Source organism: Anolis sagrei, chromosome X, assembly GCF_037176765.1.
Source record: "Anolis sagrei isolate rAnoSag1 chromosome X, rAnoSag1.mat, whole genome shotgun sequence".
NCBI lineage: Eukaryota > Metazoa > Chordata > Lepidosauria > Squamata > Dactyloidae > Anolis > Anolis sagrei.
The window spans coordinates 101,328,568-101,344,325 of record NC_090034.1 but is presented as its reverse complement, the minus strand read 5'-3'; the positions used below and the strand labels follow the sequence as shown (position 1 = coordinate 101,344,325).

Genomic DNA, 15,758 nt, shown 5'->3' with positions numbered 1-15,758 from the left:
TGAAAAATCATTTGACAGCGAACCATTACATCGCAAGCGGCTGTCAAAATTTGACAGACTCCTTCTTCCCTCCGCTTTCCCAAGGGTTGGGTCAATCTGGGACAACTGAGAGGGGCCGAATGCAGTTTAGTATATGCTTGAGATGTGGGAGGTCCCGGACTGAATTGCTGGAATCTATAATATATTTTTAAAAAGACTGGAAAAGCAGTCTTAGAGCAAAATCGTGGTAATAGTTGGAAGGAGAATACCTTGGAAAAGTTGCTTTTCTGGATAGCAGATTCCAGGAACCCTCTCCAACAGCTACAGCCAAGAACTTTCCAAAGTTTTGCAACAAAGGGATTGTTTGACATGTGCATCTGGTGCTCACCTTCAGTCCAAGACTCATGAATGGATGCCTTCTGCCTGTACTTCTGGCCCAAGTGCTCCAGCCGCTCCAGCCTCCGCATCTCATTCAGTAGCCACTCTTCGTGACCTTTCTCCGCCTGCTCCAAGTGCTGCCAACCATTGTTGATGTCCTGTGGGAATTGGACAGAGTATATGTACAACAGGGGTGAGAAAAGCTTTTGGAGGTGCCTCCTGTTAGTTCTGCTTCTCAACTAAGGGGCTTCCAAAGTGGCTGCACATGTCAGGAATGTTTTGATTGTGTGCTCTAGCATGACAGGAGCTTAGACTGCCATTGCTTCTCTGAAAAGTCTACAGAACCCACTGAGCTCTGACCACCTCATGCTTGCTGGTGACTTCTACTCTGCTTTAAGTTGCCAGGCAGGCCCACTCACCGAAACCATCTTCCCCTCAGAAGGCATAAAGGCTGGCCGATTGTTCAGCCGCAGCTTGGTCTGCAAGGTGTTGAAGTTGATCTCCAGCTGGCACTTCTCCTGCACCTTGGGGGGTTTGTGGACCCTCCGGTAGTCGCGGAAGTCCTCCAGCTTCTGCTGCATCCCTTGCATAGTCTTCTGAGGGACACGGTTCTCCAGCCAAGGGATGGTGCGCTGAATCCACTCCAGGAGCTGAGGAAGTCGGGGGGAGGTGGGGAGAGAAAAGATATAATAATAATAATAATAATAATAATAATAATTAAAGATCGAACAGCAAAGACTCTGGCACAAACCAGTCAGGGTGGTCCCAGTGGTGATCGACACAGTGGGTACAGTGCCTAAAGACCTTGGCCTGCACTTAAACACAATCGGCGCTGACAAAATTACCATCTGCCAGTTGCAGAAGGCCACCTTACTGGGATCTGCACGCATTATTCGCCGATACATCACACAGTCCTAGGTTTTAAATGCTGTATGTTATTATTGTTATTGTTTATTGCTTATTGTGTATTTTTGAGTTTTATTTTATTTTAATTCTTGTATTAATTATTTGTTATTGCCTTTGTTTACTGATGTGCTGTGGGCTTGGCCTCATGTAAGCCACACCGAGCCCCTTGGGGAGATGGTAGCGGGGTACAAATAAAGTATTATTATTATTATTAAGTGTCCGACATGTGATCCAATTCAACAGCCAGCAAAGTCTATGCTGTGGACTCATCTTGTTGTGTTTCAAATAATAATAATAAAACTTTATTTATACCCCGCCACCATCTCAAGGAGACGCGGGGCAGCTTACATGTATTTACATATACATATATGTATATGTATATATACATATACATGTATATATGTGTATGTGTGTGTGTATATATGTGTGTGTGTATACACACACAGTTTTATTATTATTAAATATATTATTATTATTATTAAATATATTGTTATTATTAAATATATTTACAGCATTTATATTCTGCCCTTCTCACCCCAAAGGGGACTTAGGGAGGATCATAGAACACATACACAGCAAACAGTTGATGTTGTTAAAGAGACAGGACAGACAACAGGTAAAGGTATTATGTCGGCATTTTTCCCAACTTTGGCGTCCTGGATGTTGCGCTTGATCCTGGCCACTAGGGAGTGCTGTTGCTCCATCCTCTATGACAAAGATCCTTGATCACAGACTTCCCCCTTCCTTTGATCATCAGCATTTTCTGGTATTTCTTTTATGGTGTCGTAAAATATCTCCCTGGTTAAGTGGTGCCTAATTTCTCTACTCACAGCTCATAGCTCTTTTCAAACTGCTTAGGTGGACAGTAAGCTGGGCTGAAGGTCAGGTGCTCACCCTGACCCGGGCTTCAAACTGTCAGCCTTTCAATTGGAACGATGTATTGCTGCTGGTGTTTAACCAGCTGTGCTAAAGCCCGGTCCTGTACAAAGGTACAAATGGCGTGTTGGGCAATTGTCAAGTCCAACATACATCTTTCTATCTCCCTTTTATGGTCGTTGTGAAGGTTGGCATTCTCTTCCCATCTCTAGAATGACCCCATTCTGTGATAGAGGGAACTATGACTATTCAGTGGCTGGAGGAGAGAGGAGGAGATTACATACTCCGCCAGGAACTCTATAGAGGACAAGGGCAGATTCCAGTGGATGTGTCACTAATCAATATCTGTATACAGGGAATAGCCAGATGTTCCTCTGCCAGCTGTGGAGGAAGGGGGCTTGCAGCTAAAGCATAAGTTTGGAGATTGAGAAGTGAGATGCATTATATTTCCTCCTGTGAGCCCTTTGTTTTCCTTTTGGATATGCCCACTTTCAAGGAAGTGCAGTGGGCATAGCTCTTGCAGGGAAGACCAAGAGAGGCCAATTGCAAGAAAGGAGGCCCGTACGCCCGAAATACTCACATCAGAAGCCAGCTTTTCGTAGTCTTCCATCAGGTGCTCATTCTCCTGGTTCACCGCCAGCACTTTGCAAATCCTGTTTGCGGCTGTCTCAGCCTAGAGAGAAACACACGAGGAGGGGAATAAGAACCCAAAAGATAATTGGGCCCATACAGTTAAAACTTGCCTAAAGTGAAGCTGCAGTGGGAAAAAGTAGATGGCTGCAAAGTGAAGTCTGCAGAAACCACCAAGTCGAGTGACAGCAAAGAAAGAACCATTTCAAAGCGAAGCCGGCAACCTCTGCAGCAGACTCTGGAGGTTTGGCAGACCAAGCTTACCCTCTTCCATAATTCCTCTTGCAATCAAAACAAGAATTCTTGTATGAGTGCTATCTTCTACGCACTGGCCTAACATTACCAATGATCTACTGGAAGCTAAGAACAAGATTCATCGGACTTCTGTATTTACAGACTGAATAAGTTCCCTGGAAGTGGACTGCCCTGAATGATCACTCTTGGAGCAACTCTAAATCTGAGTGTTCTTCATCCAAAGGGGAGACCATCAGTTGGATCAAATGTTTCCTTGGATAGATACGGTTTCTCAAGCTGGGAAACTAACTTCAAACCATGGTTTTGGGTCCTAGCTTGTCCCAATACTGATAACCACACTGATCATGGGTGGTTGGCATGAGGAGCTGGAGCTGATAGAGGGAGCTCATCCGCCTCTCCCCGGATTCAAACCTGCGACCTGTCAGTCTTCACCCTGTGCCGGCAGGACTGAAGACCGACAGGTCGCAGGTTCGAATCCGGGGAGAGGCGGATGAGCTCCCTCTATCAGCTCCAGCTCCTCATGCGGGGACATGAGAGAAGCCACCCACAAGGATGATAAAACATCAAATCATCCAGGCGTCCCCTAGGCAATGTCCTTGCAGACGGCCAATTCTCTCACACCAGAAGCAACTTGCAGTTTCTCAGGTTGCTCCTGGCACAACAAAAAAAAATATATGGGTGGTTGTGAGTTTTACGTGCTGTATGGCCATGTCCTAGAAGCATTATCTTCTGACGTTTCGCCTGCATCTATGGCAGGCATTCTCAGAGGTTGTCAAGACCTCACAACCTCTGAGGATGGCTGCCATAGATGTGGACGAAATGTCAGGAGAGAATGCTTCTGGAACATGGCCATACAGCCTAGCCAGATACTGGTCAAAGGACATTTAATCAACTATCAAGCTTGCAAACTTTGTGTTTTGTCTGTTTGTTTGTTTGGTTCTGTTAGAAATGTAATATCTGGTTGCCTGTGACACGATAAATAAATAGCCTGGAAAACTCACAACAACCCAGTGATTCCAGCCATGAAAGCCTTCCACAACACTGATCATGGGTGTTCAACACTGACCCATCAAGCGCTGAATTATAGCCCACCCAAAAGGCACACTATGTGGAAGGGGTATGCAAGCATGAGACTCATGCCTATGTTGACTTAAGAAGCCAAGCTGGACATGACTGAACCAGGCCATTATGTTCTTGTTTACAAACTGGTATCTGTTTAGAGCTGTGTTTCTCAACCTTCCGAATGCTGCGACCCCTTAAAACAATTCTTCATATTGTGATGACCCTCCAACCATAACATTATTTTTGTTGCTACTTCATAACTGCAATTTTGCTACTGTTATGTATCGTAATGTAAATATCTGATCTGAAGGATGTATTTTCATTTATGGACCAAATTTGGCACAAATACCCATTATGTCCAAATTTAAATACTAGTGGGGTTGAGGGCGATTGATTTTGTCATTTAGGAGTTGTAGTTACTGGGATTTATAGTTCATCTACATTCAAAGAGCATTCTGAACTCCACCAATGATGGTATTGAACCAAATTTGGCACACAACAGAAAATACTGGAAGGGTTTGGTGGGCATTGACCTTGAGTTTTGGAATTGTAGTTCACCTACATCTGAGTTGCCTATATAGGCTGAAAAATGCGGTATACAAATAAAGCAAATAAATAAATAAATAAATAAATAAATAAATAGAGAGCACTGTGGACTCAAACAATGATGGATCTGGCCCAAACTTGGGATGAATACTCAATATGCTCAAATATGAACACTGGTGGAGTTGGAGGAAAATAGACCTTGACATTTGGGAGTTGTAGTTGCTGGGATTTATAGTTCACCTACAATCAAAGGGCATTCTGAACAATGATGGAATTGAACCAAATTTGGCACACAGAACTCCCATGACCAACATAAAATACTGGAAGGGTTTGTTGGGCATTGACCTTGAGTTTTGGAATTGTAGTTCAACTACTTCCAGAGAGCAATGTGGACTCAAACAATGATGGATCTGGACCAAACTTGGGATGAATACTCAATATGCTCAAATATGAACACTGGTGGAGTTGGGGGAAAACAGACCTTGATATTTGGGAGTTGTAGTTACTGGGATTTATAGTTCACCTACAATCAAAGAGCATTCTGAACCCCACCAACAATAGATTTGGGCCAAACTTCCCACACAGAACTCCCACAACCAATGGAAAATATTGTGTTTTCTGATGGTTTTTGCTGGCCCCTCCCGACCCCCAGATTGAGAAATGCTGGTTTAGGGGTTTCAATTTTAAATTTGCATTTGCATTTAACATTGCAGCCTCTTGCAAATCTTTTCTTCCCTTCTCTTTTTGTATATGATCATAATCTTATCATTCCCTCATTTAATTCAAGGCTGGTAAAGTGTGGCCCTCCAGAGGACTGCAACTCCCATGAGCTCCAAACCAACTTACCCAAGGCACCCCTCCATAATGCACAGTAGCCAGGTTTAAGTGAAAGGAGAAAGCAGAAGAACGGCACAGAAACTATGGGATGGGTGGAAAAAATCAAGAGATCAAGTACCTTGCAAGGAGCAGAGAGAGTCCAAGGGAAGGAGATGGAAGCCAGACATCAACAGAAAGGGTGATGAGGGTCTACAAAAGGATGGGAAGAGGGAGAGAGAGAGCCATGGAAGAAATGAATTGCCAACAGAATAGGAGAGCCAAAAGAAAGAAAGGAGGAAAGAAAGAAAAGCATTGTTCTATCAGGAGGGAAAATATAAGCCACACAGTACAGGGTTTTTTCTTCCTATGTTTGTTTTATGAAGCTGGTTTGCAGCAGGGCAGCCAAGGGAAATAAGGGCCAGTGCTCTTGTCCCTTTGATATGTGACAAGCCACTAAAGTTGACATTTACCTTTCAATCCAACTAATTTGGAGCCCTGTCTCTTATTTCACCTGGCAATGGCTAGTTTGTTGGAAGGAAGGTCATACTTGAAAAGATTAAGCTGCTTTGGATGAGGTTTGTATTATGGAGGGGAAGATTGGAATCGTACGCTTTGGCCCATAATGATACCATCTGATTTCTTAATTGGGGCTTCCCGTATATACTTGAGTATACGCTGAGTTTTTCAGCCCTTTTTTAAGACTGAAAAAGCCCCCCTCGGCTTATACTTGGGTTATGATTATTATTTTTATTACATTTATTATTTCACTATATTTATTATTATTGTTACATTATTATTATTATTATATTTATTATTTTACTCTATTTTTATTATTTATTATTTTACTCTATTATTATTGTTATTATTCCATTTACATGAGCCCCCAGTGGCGCAGTGGGTTAAACCCCTGTGCCGGCAGGACTGAAGACCGACAAAGCAACCACAGAGGCAGGCGGGAAGGGCAGCCGGTGTAGCTACAAGGCGACTAATCAATCTCAGCTGATGGAAAGAACACGCCAGATGAGCTCCCTCCAAAAGCCTCGGATCAGACACAAAGGGCAATAACAACAACAATAGTGATAGTTCTTTTAAAAAGGATTGGCAAAGCTAGCATGTTACACGGTCCGGCCCTTTCCACCCCACATTAGGGAGTGTTTGTTTGCAAATCGAGGGGTACAACCAAATTCAGTTTGGTGTGTGTGTATATTTCTGTGGGGGAGAACTGTCTCTTCCAGCTGGAAAATGTAGAAAGACCGCCGGCCAGGGGAAGAACGGCTCCACTTCCTGCCTACAAAGGATTTACACATTCGGAGCCAATAAATTAACGCTCAGCCTTAATGCAAAACACACTGGCGGCAGATCTAACATGTTAAGACACTGGCTGGGGATGGGGAGCGGGGAAAGGAAGACAAAGGTAGGGTCCTTCCCATGTTCTCTTGGAAAAGAACCGCAAAAAACATTCGGGTGACGTAATTTCTCTCCTCCGCTTAATGCACAGTCTGCCCATATGTAGGCCTTCTTTGCTGAGCAGAACGAGGCAAAACTTTTGAGACTTGCTGAGAGTTGGAGGAGGCCACGTGAATGTTGAATCATAGCCATGAGCATCGTCTACAGCAGTGTTTCTCAACCTCCCTAATGCCGCGACCCCTTAGTCCAGTTCTCTCTTGTTGTGGTGACCCCCAACCATAACATTATTTTTGTTGCTACTTCACAACTGTAATTTTGCTGCTGTTATGAATTGTCATGTACGTATCTGATATGCAGGATGTATTCTCATTCACAAGACCAAATTCGGCACAAATGCCTGATACACTCAAATTTGAATTCTAGTGGGGTTGAAGGGGAGATTGATGCTGTTATTTGGGAGATGTAGTTGCTGAGATTTATAGTTCACATTCAATCAAAGAGCATTCTGAACTACACCAATGACTGAATTTAACCAGTTTTGGCACACAGAACTCCTATCACCAACAGTAAATACTGGAAGGGTTGGATAGGCATTGACCTTGAGTTTTGGAGTTTTAGTTCACCTACATCCAGAGAGCACTGTGGACTTAAACAATGATGGATCTGGACCAAACTTGGCACAAACATACTCAACATGCCCAAATGTGAATAATGGAGGAGGTTAGAGATAATAGGCCTTGACATTTGGGAGATGTAGTTGCTGAGATTTATAGTTCGCATACAATCAAAGAGCATTCTGAACTACACCAATGACTGAATTTAACCAGTCTTGGCACACAGAATTCCTATGACCAACAGTAAATACTGGAAGGGTTTGATAGGCATTGACCTTGAGTTTTGGAATTGTAGTTCACCTACATCCAGAGAACACTGTGGACTTAAACAATGATGGATCTGGACCTAACTTGGCACGAACATACTCAACATGCCCAAATGTGAATACTGGAGGAGGTTAGAGATAATGGACCTTGACATTTGGGAGTTGTAGTTGCTGGGATTTATAGTTCACCTACAATCAAAGAGCATTCTGAACTCCAACAATGAGAGAATTGGGCTAAACTTCATACACAGAACCCCCATGACCAATAAAAAATACTATGTCTTCTGATGGTCTTTGGCGACCCCTCTGATACCCCCTTGCGACCCCCCCCCCCAGGGGTCCTGACCCCAGGTTGAGAAACACTGGTCTACAGGGATAGGCAGACTACAAATTCCAGAATCCCCCACAATGGATGGGGAAGTCTGAGAGCTGGAGTCTGTCAGAAATCTTAAAAATTAACTAGGTATTTTTGATTGCAAAACTGTGAATCAAGCACTGAAAGAGTTAGTAAGCCAAAGCTTGCTAGAGGTAGTGTCGTCCTGAGGGGTATGAGAGAAGCCTCTGTGTGAGAGAACCCTCAGCGTGTTGTATGTCAGCCTGTTCAGCCTGTGTTTGTGTCTGATGTTCATGATGGGAATGAGGAAGATGTTCCTGATGGCGGGCCTGGGTCTGTTGGCAATGGGGATTTGCCTGGGCCTGAGTTAAGCTCAGACAAGAGGTCCGAGCTGTCTCAGGAAGATTCACAAGGTCACATTCCTGGGAGAGGCCCTTCACAGTGTTTCTCAGAGCAACTGTCTGAATATGATTTGTAAGGTGCAGAAATTAATGAGTGTAGATAGAAAGCAAGGCTTTTATAAACAGAGACAGAGAACTCAGTTACAAAGATGATCAATTCATTTACAGGAAAAGAGAGATAAGAAACCTTTATCTGCTGGTAATGTCAAGAAAAATGCTTTCTTTTCAGTGTTGGGATCTGGAAAAGCCTTATATTGATTCGTGGGAAAGAGTTGCCTCAGTTGGGTCTACGTTGGAATTTCCTGACAGTATTGCTTTCAAGTGTTCTTAGTTTCATGTACCAAGTTTTTGTCAAGCTCCTGATTTGTGTATTGGATTTTTCATGCTGCCTTCTTTCATGGATTGTTGTTCCAATTGATCTTATTTTGCCCTGAAGCTCATGGATTATTCTTTGTTTTGAGAAGTTTAATGTTTTTGCTAATTTTACTGCTTTGCCTAGGTGTTCCTGCTCTGGAGTACGACACAGTGGGAGAATAGGCCTCAATGTTGGTAGGCCTAAGTCTATGAGAAGGCCGAATGTGAATAATAGAGTTGGAAGAGACATCATGGGCCATCCAGCCCAACCCCCTGCCCAGAAGCAGGAAAATCAAAGCACCCCCGACTGATGGCCATCCAGCCTCTGTTTAAAAGCTTCCAAAGAAGGAGCCTCCACCACACTCCGAGGCAGAGAGTTCCACTGCTGAACGGCTCTCACAGTCAGGAAGTTCTTCCTGATGTTTACAGGAAATCTCCTTTCTTGTAGTTTCAAGCCATTGTTCCACGTCCTAGTCTCCAGGACAGCAGAAAACAAGCTTGCTCCCTCCTCCCTATGACTTCCTCTCACATATTTATACATGGCTATCATGTCTCCTCTCAAGGCCTAGTGTGAGAAACTTTGGTGAAAGAAGCCCCAGGTTAAAGGTCTCATGTGTAAAAGCTGCAGTTTGATATAAGCAAGTGTGCCTGTAGCTGTCAGTTTGAGGTAAACCTCAGTGGGAGAATAGGCCTCATTGTTAGGAGGCCTAAGTGTAAGATAGGCCTTAGTCTGTGAGAGAAGCCACTGTGTGAGGTAAGCCTCGGTATGAGACAGCTCTCGTGTGTGAAACTGTAGTGTGAAGGCTGAACTTTATTTGTGTTATGGAAACCTTGTTCTTGTAAACAGTAAATTATATTATTTTGCTATAAAGAAAAGCCTCCAATGGAAGAGACAACATTGATCTGTGTGTAAAAAGCTACTGTGTGAAGCTCCAGTATAAGTTCATTGTGAGAGGAGGCTCAGTGAGAGCGAAGCTGTTTATCTGCATGAGGAAGAAGCCCAGCATGGAAGCAAAGAAGGAAGTATAAAGGACTTTATTTTTTGTTATGGAAACCTTGTTACTGTAAATAGTGCAACTATATTATTTTACTACAAAGAAAAACCTCCTATGGAAGAGATAACATTGGTCTGTGTGTTTTGGTTCTTTTTATCACTTTGGACTACTGGTTTAATTACAATTTAATTACAAAAATGTGAGTCAAGCACTGAAAGGGTTAAATGAATGTAATGACTCAGCAAAAGCTGTAGTTCTATATAAGCAGATGTGCCTGTAGCTTAGTAGGCCTCTGTGTTAGTTTGCCTCAGTGGGAGAAAGTTCTCAGTCTGTGAGAAGGCCTCACAGTGTGAGGTAGTCCTTAGTCTGTGAGAGAAGCCTCTGTGTGAGGTAAGCCTCGGTATGAGAAGGCCTCATGTGGGTCACGCCGCTGCTAGTAAGTTACTCTGCTATACATTCATAGGGATGTTCTTTTGTTAATATGCCCACTCGCCCAACAAAGCCCTCCCAACAGCATTTTCTCAAGTTGTGGTGTAAGAAGCTTTCTTTCCATGCTGCCAAGCAGTTGTAGTGGAAAATGCACTTAGAAAACATTTCCCATTTCAGGAAAGACCAAAAGAATCTGGGTCTTCCATGATATGGCTGAGTGAAGATTGAGCATGTGGCTCCCAAGTTCCTTTTTGTGGCCTGTGGGGTCATTGGAACTTCCTGGGGAAAGAGGTTTGGCTGGAAAAGGAGAAATCCCAACTTCAGGAAGCCTCCACAAGTGCTGTTTGTTTTCTTAAAAAGCACTTTGTAGCCCCTTGCTATCTCCAAAGGGCTTTCCCCACAAAAACAGAAGCATTTTCTGAGTCCTGCAACAGATCTCAAAGGGAAAAAATATCCCCGGTCTCGGCCTACTGCTGATATACACAGAGATTTGCCTGCTTGGCTAAGCCATAATTAATTCAGGGGAAGTGGATCGATTACCAGATTGAGGAAGTCTGCCCTTCTCCAATTCCTCCTCCGTCGGATGCTGAGTGATGGGAATGAAGTGTGCAGAGTCCAGGCCATTTAACAATACGCTATCATTTCTGTTGAGTGAAACCCACTGGCCGACCTCGGGCGTGTTTCACTCTCTCAGCCCCACAGGAAGGCAATGGAAGGAGATCTGCAGAGCTGGGTAACCTGAGGTACTCAGAGGTGTATGCAACCTCAGCTCAGTAAAGTATTCTGCCACCTCCCAAGTCCCAGAACTTAACAATGTGGCATTTTCAAACTCCGGGTCCCAGATAAGCCTGCATAACCACTGACTCTGCTGACTAAGGGGATTCTGGGAGCAGTCACCCCCAAAAGTAACTTCCTCAAATTTTGTCCAAATCTATGCTAATTGGGAGAAGCAACAAGCAATCTCAGGCATAGGAAAACCTTGCCCCTTCCGGTGTTTTGGACTTCAACTCCCACAATTCCTAACAATACAAATATAATTCTGCTCCAAAAGGATGAACTCTGATAGCAAATGTAAAGGTTTCCCTGAAATTAAGTCTAGTCGTGTCCGACTCTGGGGAGTGGTGCTAATCTCCATTTCGAAGCTGAAGAGCCGGCGCTGTCCGTAGACACCTCCAAGGTCATGTGGCCAGCATTGGTCCTCAAACTATGGCCCGGGGGCCGGATACGGCCCTCCAAAGTCATTTACCCGGCCTTCGCTCAGGGTCAACCTAAGTCTGAAATGACTTAGAAGCACACAACAACAACAACAACAACAACAACAATCCTATCTCATCAGCCACACTTCCCATTAAAATACTAGTAAGTTTATATTTGTTAAAATGGTTCTTCATTTTAATTACTGTATTGTTTTTAAGTGTTTTCTGAACTACAAATAAGATATGTGCAGTATGCATGGGAATTCATTCATGATCAATAATAAAACTCAAATGAAGGTGCAAAGAATTGGAGGAAAGACAGAAACTATGTGAGATTCCTTCTGAGAGATTTCACCATTTCCTAATGGATCTAGGCTTGGTTTCTTCCCACCTGTCGGCAGCAGCAAAACAATCCAAATGGATGTAAGCAAAGAGATGTTGTCAACATCACACTTTCCTTACTTGCTCTTCTTCAAGAACTGATGCCCAAGAATAGATAACTCTATTTCCTTTGCCTTCCTGGCCCCCTGAGACAAAAGCTTTTTTGGTCCAAGACTACTAGGCCGTTGATATCCTGCCACCCCTTGTCTTCTCGAAGCCCTTTCAAGCCAGTCTCAATGCCATGCTCCAGAAAGTTGATTAGGGAACAAGTTAGTGACAGCTTACAATAGTCAGATACCTTGGAAAGAGGCAGCCAGCAGCCCTACCCAGCCAAAGCTCACCTTCTGAGCCCCCGAAAAAGCGTGATAGAAGCAGGAGACGTAGGTCATGATGGCCTTCTCATCGGGCCTGAGCGTGCCTACAATATCTGCGCAGGAGGAAAAGAGAAAAACGGAGGTAGAGTCAAAGGCACAGTGCAAGGTCTACCCGGCCCTGATCGGCCATGCAATGGAGCGGAGGCAAAGGGGTAGGGGCAAGGTGAGCCTTCACGGCCCTTAGAAGCCCAAATCTCAGCTGGGTCAGGACTCTGTCCTTTTGGGTCATCTCATCTGTGGCGCAGTGGGTTAAACCCCTGTGCTGGCAGGACTGAAGACTGACAGGTCGCAGGTTCGAATCCGGGGAGAGGCGGATGAGCTCCCTCTATCAGCTCCAGCTCCTCATGCGGAGACATGAGAGAAGCCTCCCACAAGGATGATAAAACATCAAAACATCCAGGAATTCCCTGGGCAACGTCCTTGCAGACGGCCAATTCTCTCACACCAGAAGTGACTTGCAGTTTGTCAAGTTGCTCCTGACATGACAAAAAAAATCTGTTTACAAAACTCCACTGCAGAGCTGGGAATCTTTGGTTCTCCAGATGTTGGTGACCTATCATTTACTTGGTCAGGTTTGTCAGAACTGATAGAATCAGAGTTGGAAGACACCTCGTGGGCTATCCAGTCCAACCCCATTCTGCCAAGAAGCAGGACAATCGCATTCAAAGCATCCTCAACAGATGGCCATCCAGCCTCTGTTTAAAAGCCTCCATAGAAGGAGCCTCCACCACACTTTGAGGCAGAGAGTTCCACTGCTGAAGAGCTCCCACAGTTAGGAAGTTCTTCCTCATGTTCAGGTGGAATCTCCTTTCTTGTAGTTTGAAGTCATTGCTCTGTGTCCTAGTCTCTAGGGCAGCAAAAACAAGCTTGCTCCCTCCTCCCTATGACTTCCCCTCACATATTTATACATGGCTATCAATGTTTCCCTTCAGTCTTCTCTTCTGCAGGCTAAACATGCCCAGATCTTTAAGCCGCTCCTCATAGGGCTTGTTCTCTAGACTTTTGATCATTTTAGTCGCCCTCCTCTGGACACATTCCAGCTTGTCAATATTTCTCTTCAATTGTGGTGCCCACAATTGGACACAGTATTCCAGGTGTGGTCTAGCAAAGGCAGAATAGAGGAGTAGCATGACTTCCCTGGATCTAGACACTAGACTCCTATTTAACCAGGCCAAAATCCCATTGGCTTTTTTAGCTGCAGCATCACATTGTTGGCTCATGTTTAACTTCTTGTCCATGAGGACTCCAAGAATAGGAACTGGAGTTCAACATCTGGAGGAACAGGTCTCCTCATCTCTGCTTTATCTCATCACCTTTTAGCAGCAAGAGCTTTTTAGGGCTGCCACATTCAGCTGACGTAGTGCATACCTCCTGTTTCACACTCAATAGGGATGATTTCTTAATAAAATACATTTAAGACTGCAGGATTCATCAAATTTCAACTGAGTCACATTTTAATTAGTAGGAGCTGGACAATAATTGCCACTGAGACAACCAAGGAAGAAGAGTCAGCAATTGCCTCTTCTTATCCGTAAGTATTTGTTTTCTGCTTCCTTGGAGACTAGGACGTGGAACCATGGTTTCAAACTACAAGAAAGGAGAGCTGTCTCATACCGAGGCTTACCTCACACAGTGGCTTCTCTCACAGACTAAGGCCTACCTTACACTTAGGCTGCCTAACAATGAGGCCTATTCTCCCACTGAGGTTTACCTCAGACTGACAACTACAGGCACACCTGCTATATTAAACTGCAGCTTTTACACATGAGGCCTTTAACCTGGGGCTTCTTTCACCAAAGTTTCTCACACTAGGCCTTGAGAGGAGGCATCATAGCCATGTATGAATATGTGAGAGGAAGTCATAGGGAGGAGAGAGCAAGCTTGTTTTCTGCTGCCCTGGAGACTAGGATGCAGAACAATGGCTTCAAACTACAAGAGAGGAGATTCCATCTGAACATGAGGAAGACCTTCCTGACTATGAGAGCCGTTCAGCAGTGGAACTCTCTGCCCCGGAGTGTGGTGGAGGCTCCTTCTTTGGAAGCTTTTAAACAGAGGCTGGATGGCCATCTGTCAGGGGTGCTTGGAATGCAATATTCCTGCTTCTTGGCAGGGGTTGGACTGGATGGCCCATGAAGTCTCTTTCAACTCTGTGATTCTATTAAATACAATTAACTGTATTTATTAAATAGAAGGTTGCCAATCCTTGCATTAATTAATATATGTACAAAAAACTCAATGCTTACATTTAATTTGTTTTATCCATTGAGCAAAAGGTAGACAATGTAACTATGAAAATACTAGACTGGTTGGAGGTCTACCTGAAGAACATGGAGGTACCTCAAATGCCCCTTTTAGCACGTTTTTGCCCAGAATCCCTCAAATTTTGAGCCTCAATTTGACAACAAAGAGAGAGTTGAGGCTCAAGACGAATTAGCTATGGGGGAGAATGACCTCTGAACATGCCCTGATCTAGCTGAGGTTTGAGGTGCTGGGAAGGTGTTGCCCTTGGCAAGAGAAATCAGGAGAGCACAGGATGCTGGAAGGAAAAGAAGAGAAGAGCGGTTAATGCTGAAGGCTCGGTCGCTTCTGGTACCTTCTGTGCGCCAGAGAAGGCATGATAGAAGCTGGAGACATAGGTCATAATAGCCTTCTCATCGGGACGAGCTGTGTTGACAATATCTGGAAAGTGAACAACAAGGGTTAAATACACTGCAAGGCAAAGCCCTGACTTGATGTCCCATTGGATCTTGTGTCATCAAGTCCACCAGATCCGTCGCTCTTCTGTAGGCAAAATATAACAGCCTGAGAAAGTGAACTACAGTCAACAATGTAAACTACTTGATCCATTCAGAAGTGAAGTCAGTTATCCATGCCTTAGTCACCTCCAGATTGGATTACTGTAATGCACTTTACGTGGGGCTGCCCTTGAAAATGGCCCGGAAATTTTAATTGGTACAACGGGCGGCAGCCAGGTTACTAACTGGTGCGACTTCCCTGTTTAAGGAGCTCCATTGGCTGCCGTTCATTTTCCGGTCCCAATTCAAGGTGCAGGTTCTGACCTACAAAGCCCTGAATGATTTGGGACCCGTCTACCTGCGTGTACAAACCCACACGATCTCTTCAATCATCTGGAGAGGCCTTGCTCGCGCTCCCATCTCCCTCGCAGGAGCGATTGGTGAGGACAAGGGAGAGGGCCTTCTTGGTGGTGGCCCCCCAACTCTGGAACTCACTTCCCAAGGACATCAGGCATGCCCCAACATTGGCAGTCTTTAGGAGGAGCCTGAAAACGTGGTTGTTCCAGTGTGCCTTCCCAGAATAAGGAAAATTCCCAGCAATATGTCCTCAGAATGCACTTTACTATTGGATTGGGTTGGAATGCGCTCCCCTCATTTCCCTCAAAACCCTTATACCAGACATATCCTACCTTGTTCATGCCCAGTGTTTATTTTTTTAAAAAAGTTTAAACTATTACATTTGGCTTGGCCATAGGTTTTTAAATTCTTGTGTGTTATTGTTTATTTGTGATTTATATTAACTGTATTGTATTGTATTGTATTGT

At 44.3% G+C, this 15,758-nt stretch overlaps 1 protein-coding gene across 6 annotated transcripts in view; it reads right to left on the bottom strand.

The window, feature by feature from the left end:
* LOC132782175 (alpha-actinin-4) overlaps positions 1-15,758 on the bottom strand; it is a 169,749-nt gene that overhangs the window by 32,573 nt on the left and 121,418 nt on the right. For 3 of the 6 annotated variants that reach the window (XM_067460987.1, XM_067460991.1, XM_067460989.1), the window contains exons 8-11: positions 14,793-14,878; positions 2,720-2,812; positions 777-1,007; positions 368-515 (exon numbers count right to left, since the gene is read on the bottom strand). In XM_067460987.1, the coding sequence (XP_067317088.1) occupies positions 368-515; positions 777-1,007; positions 2,720-2,812; positions 14,793-14,878 (558 nt within the window). Of the gene's footprint in view, positions 1-367; positions 516-776; positions 1,008-2,719; positions 2,813-12,166; positions 12,253-14,792; positions 14,879-15,758 lie in introns of all 6 variants that reach the window. The other 3 variants (XM_067460988.1, XM_067460990.1, XM_067460992.1) reach the window with 1 other exon arrangement.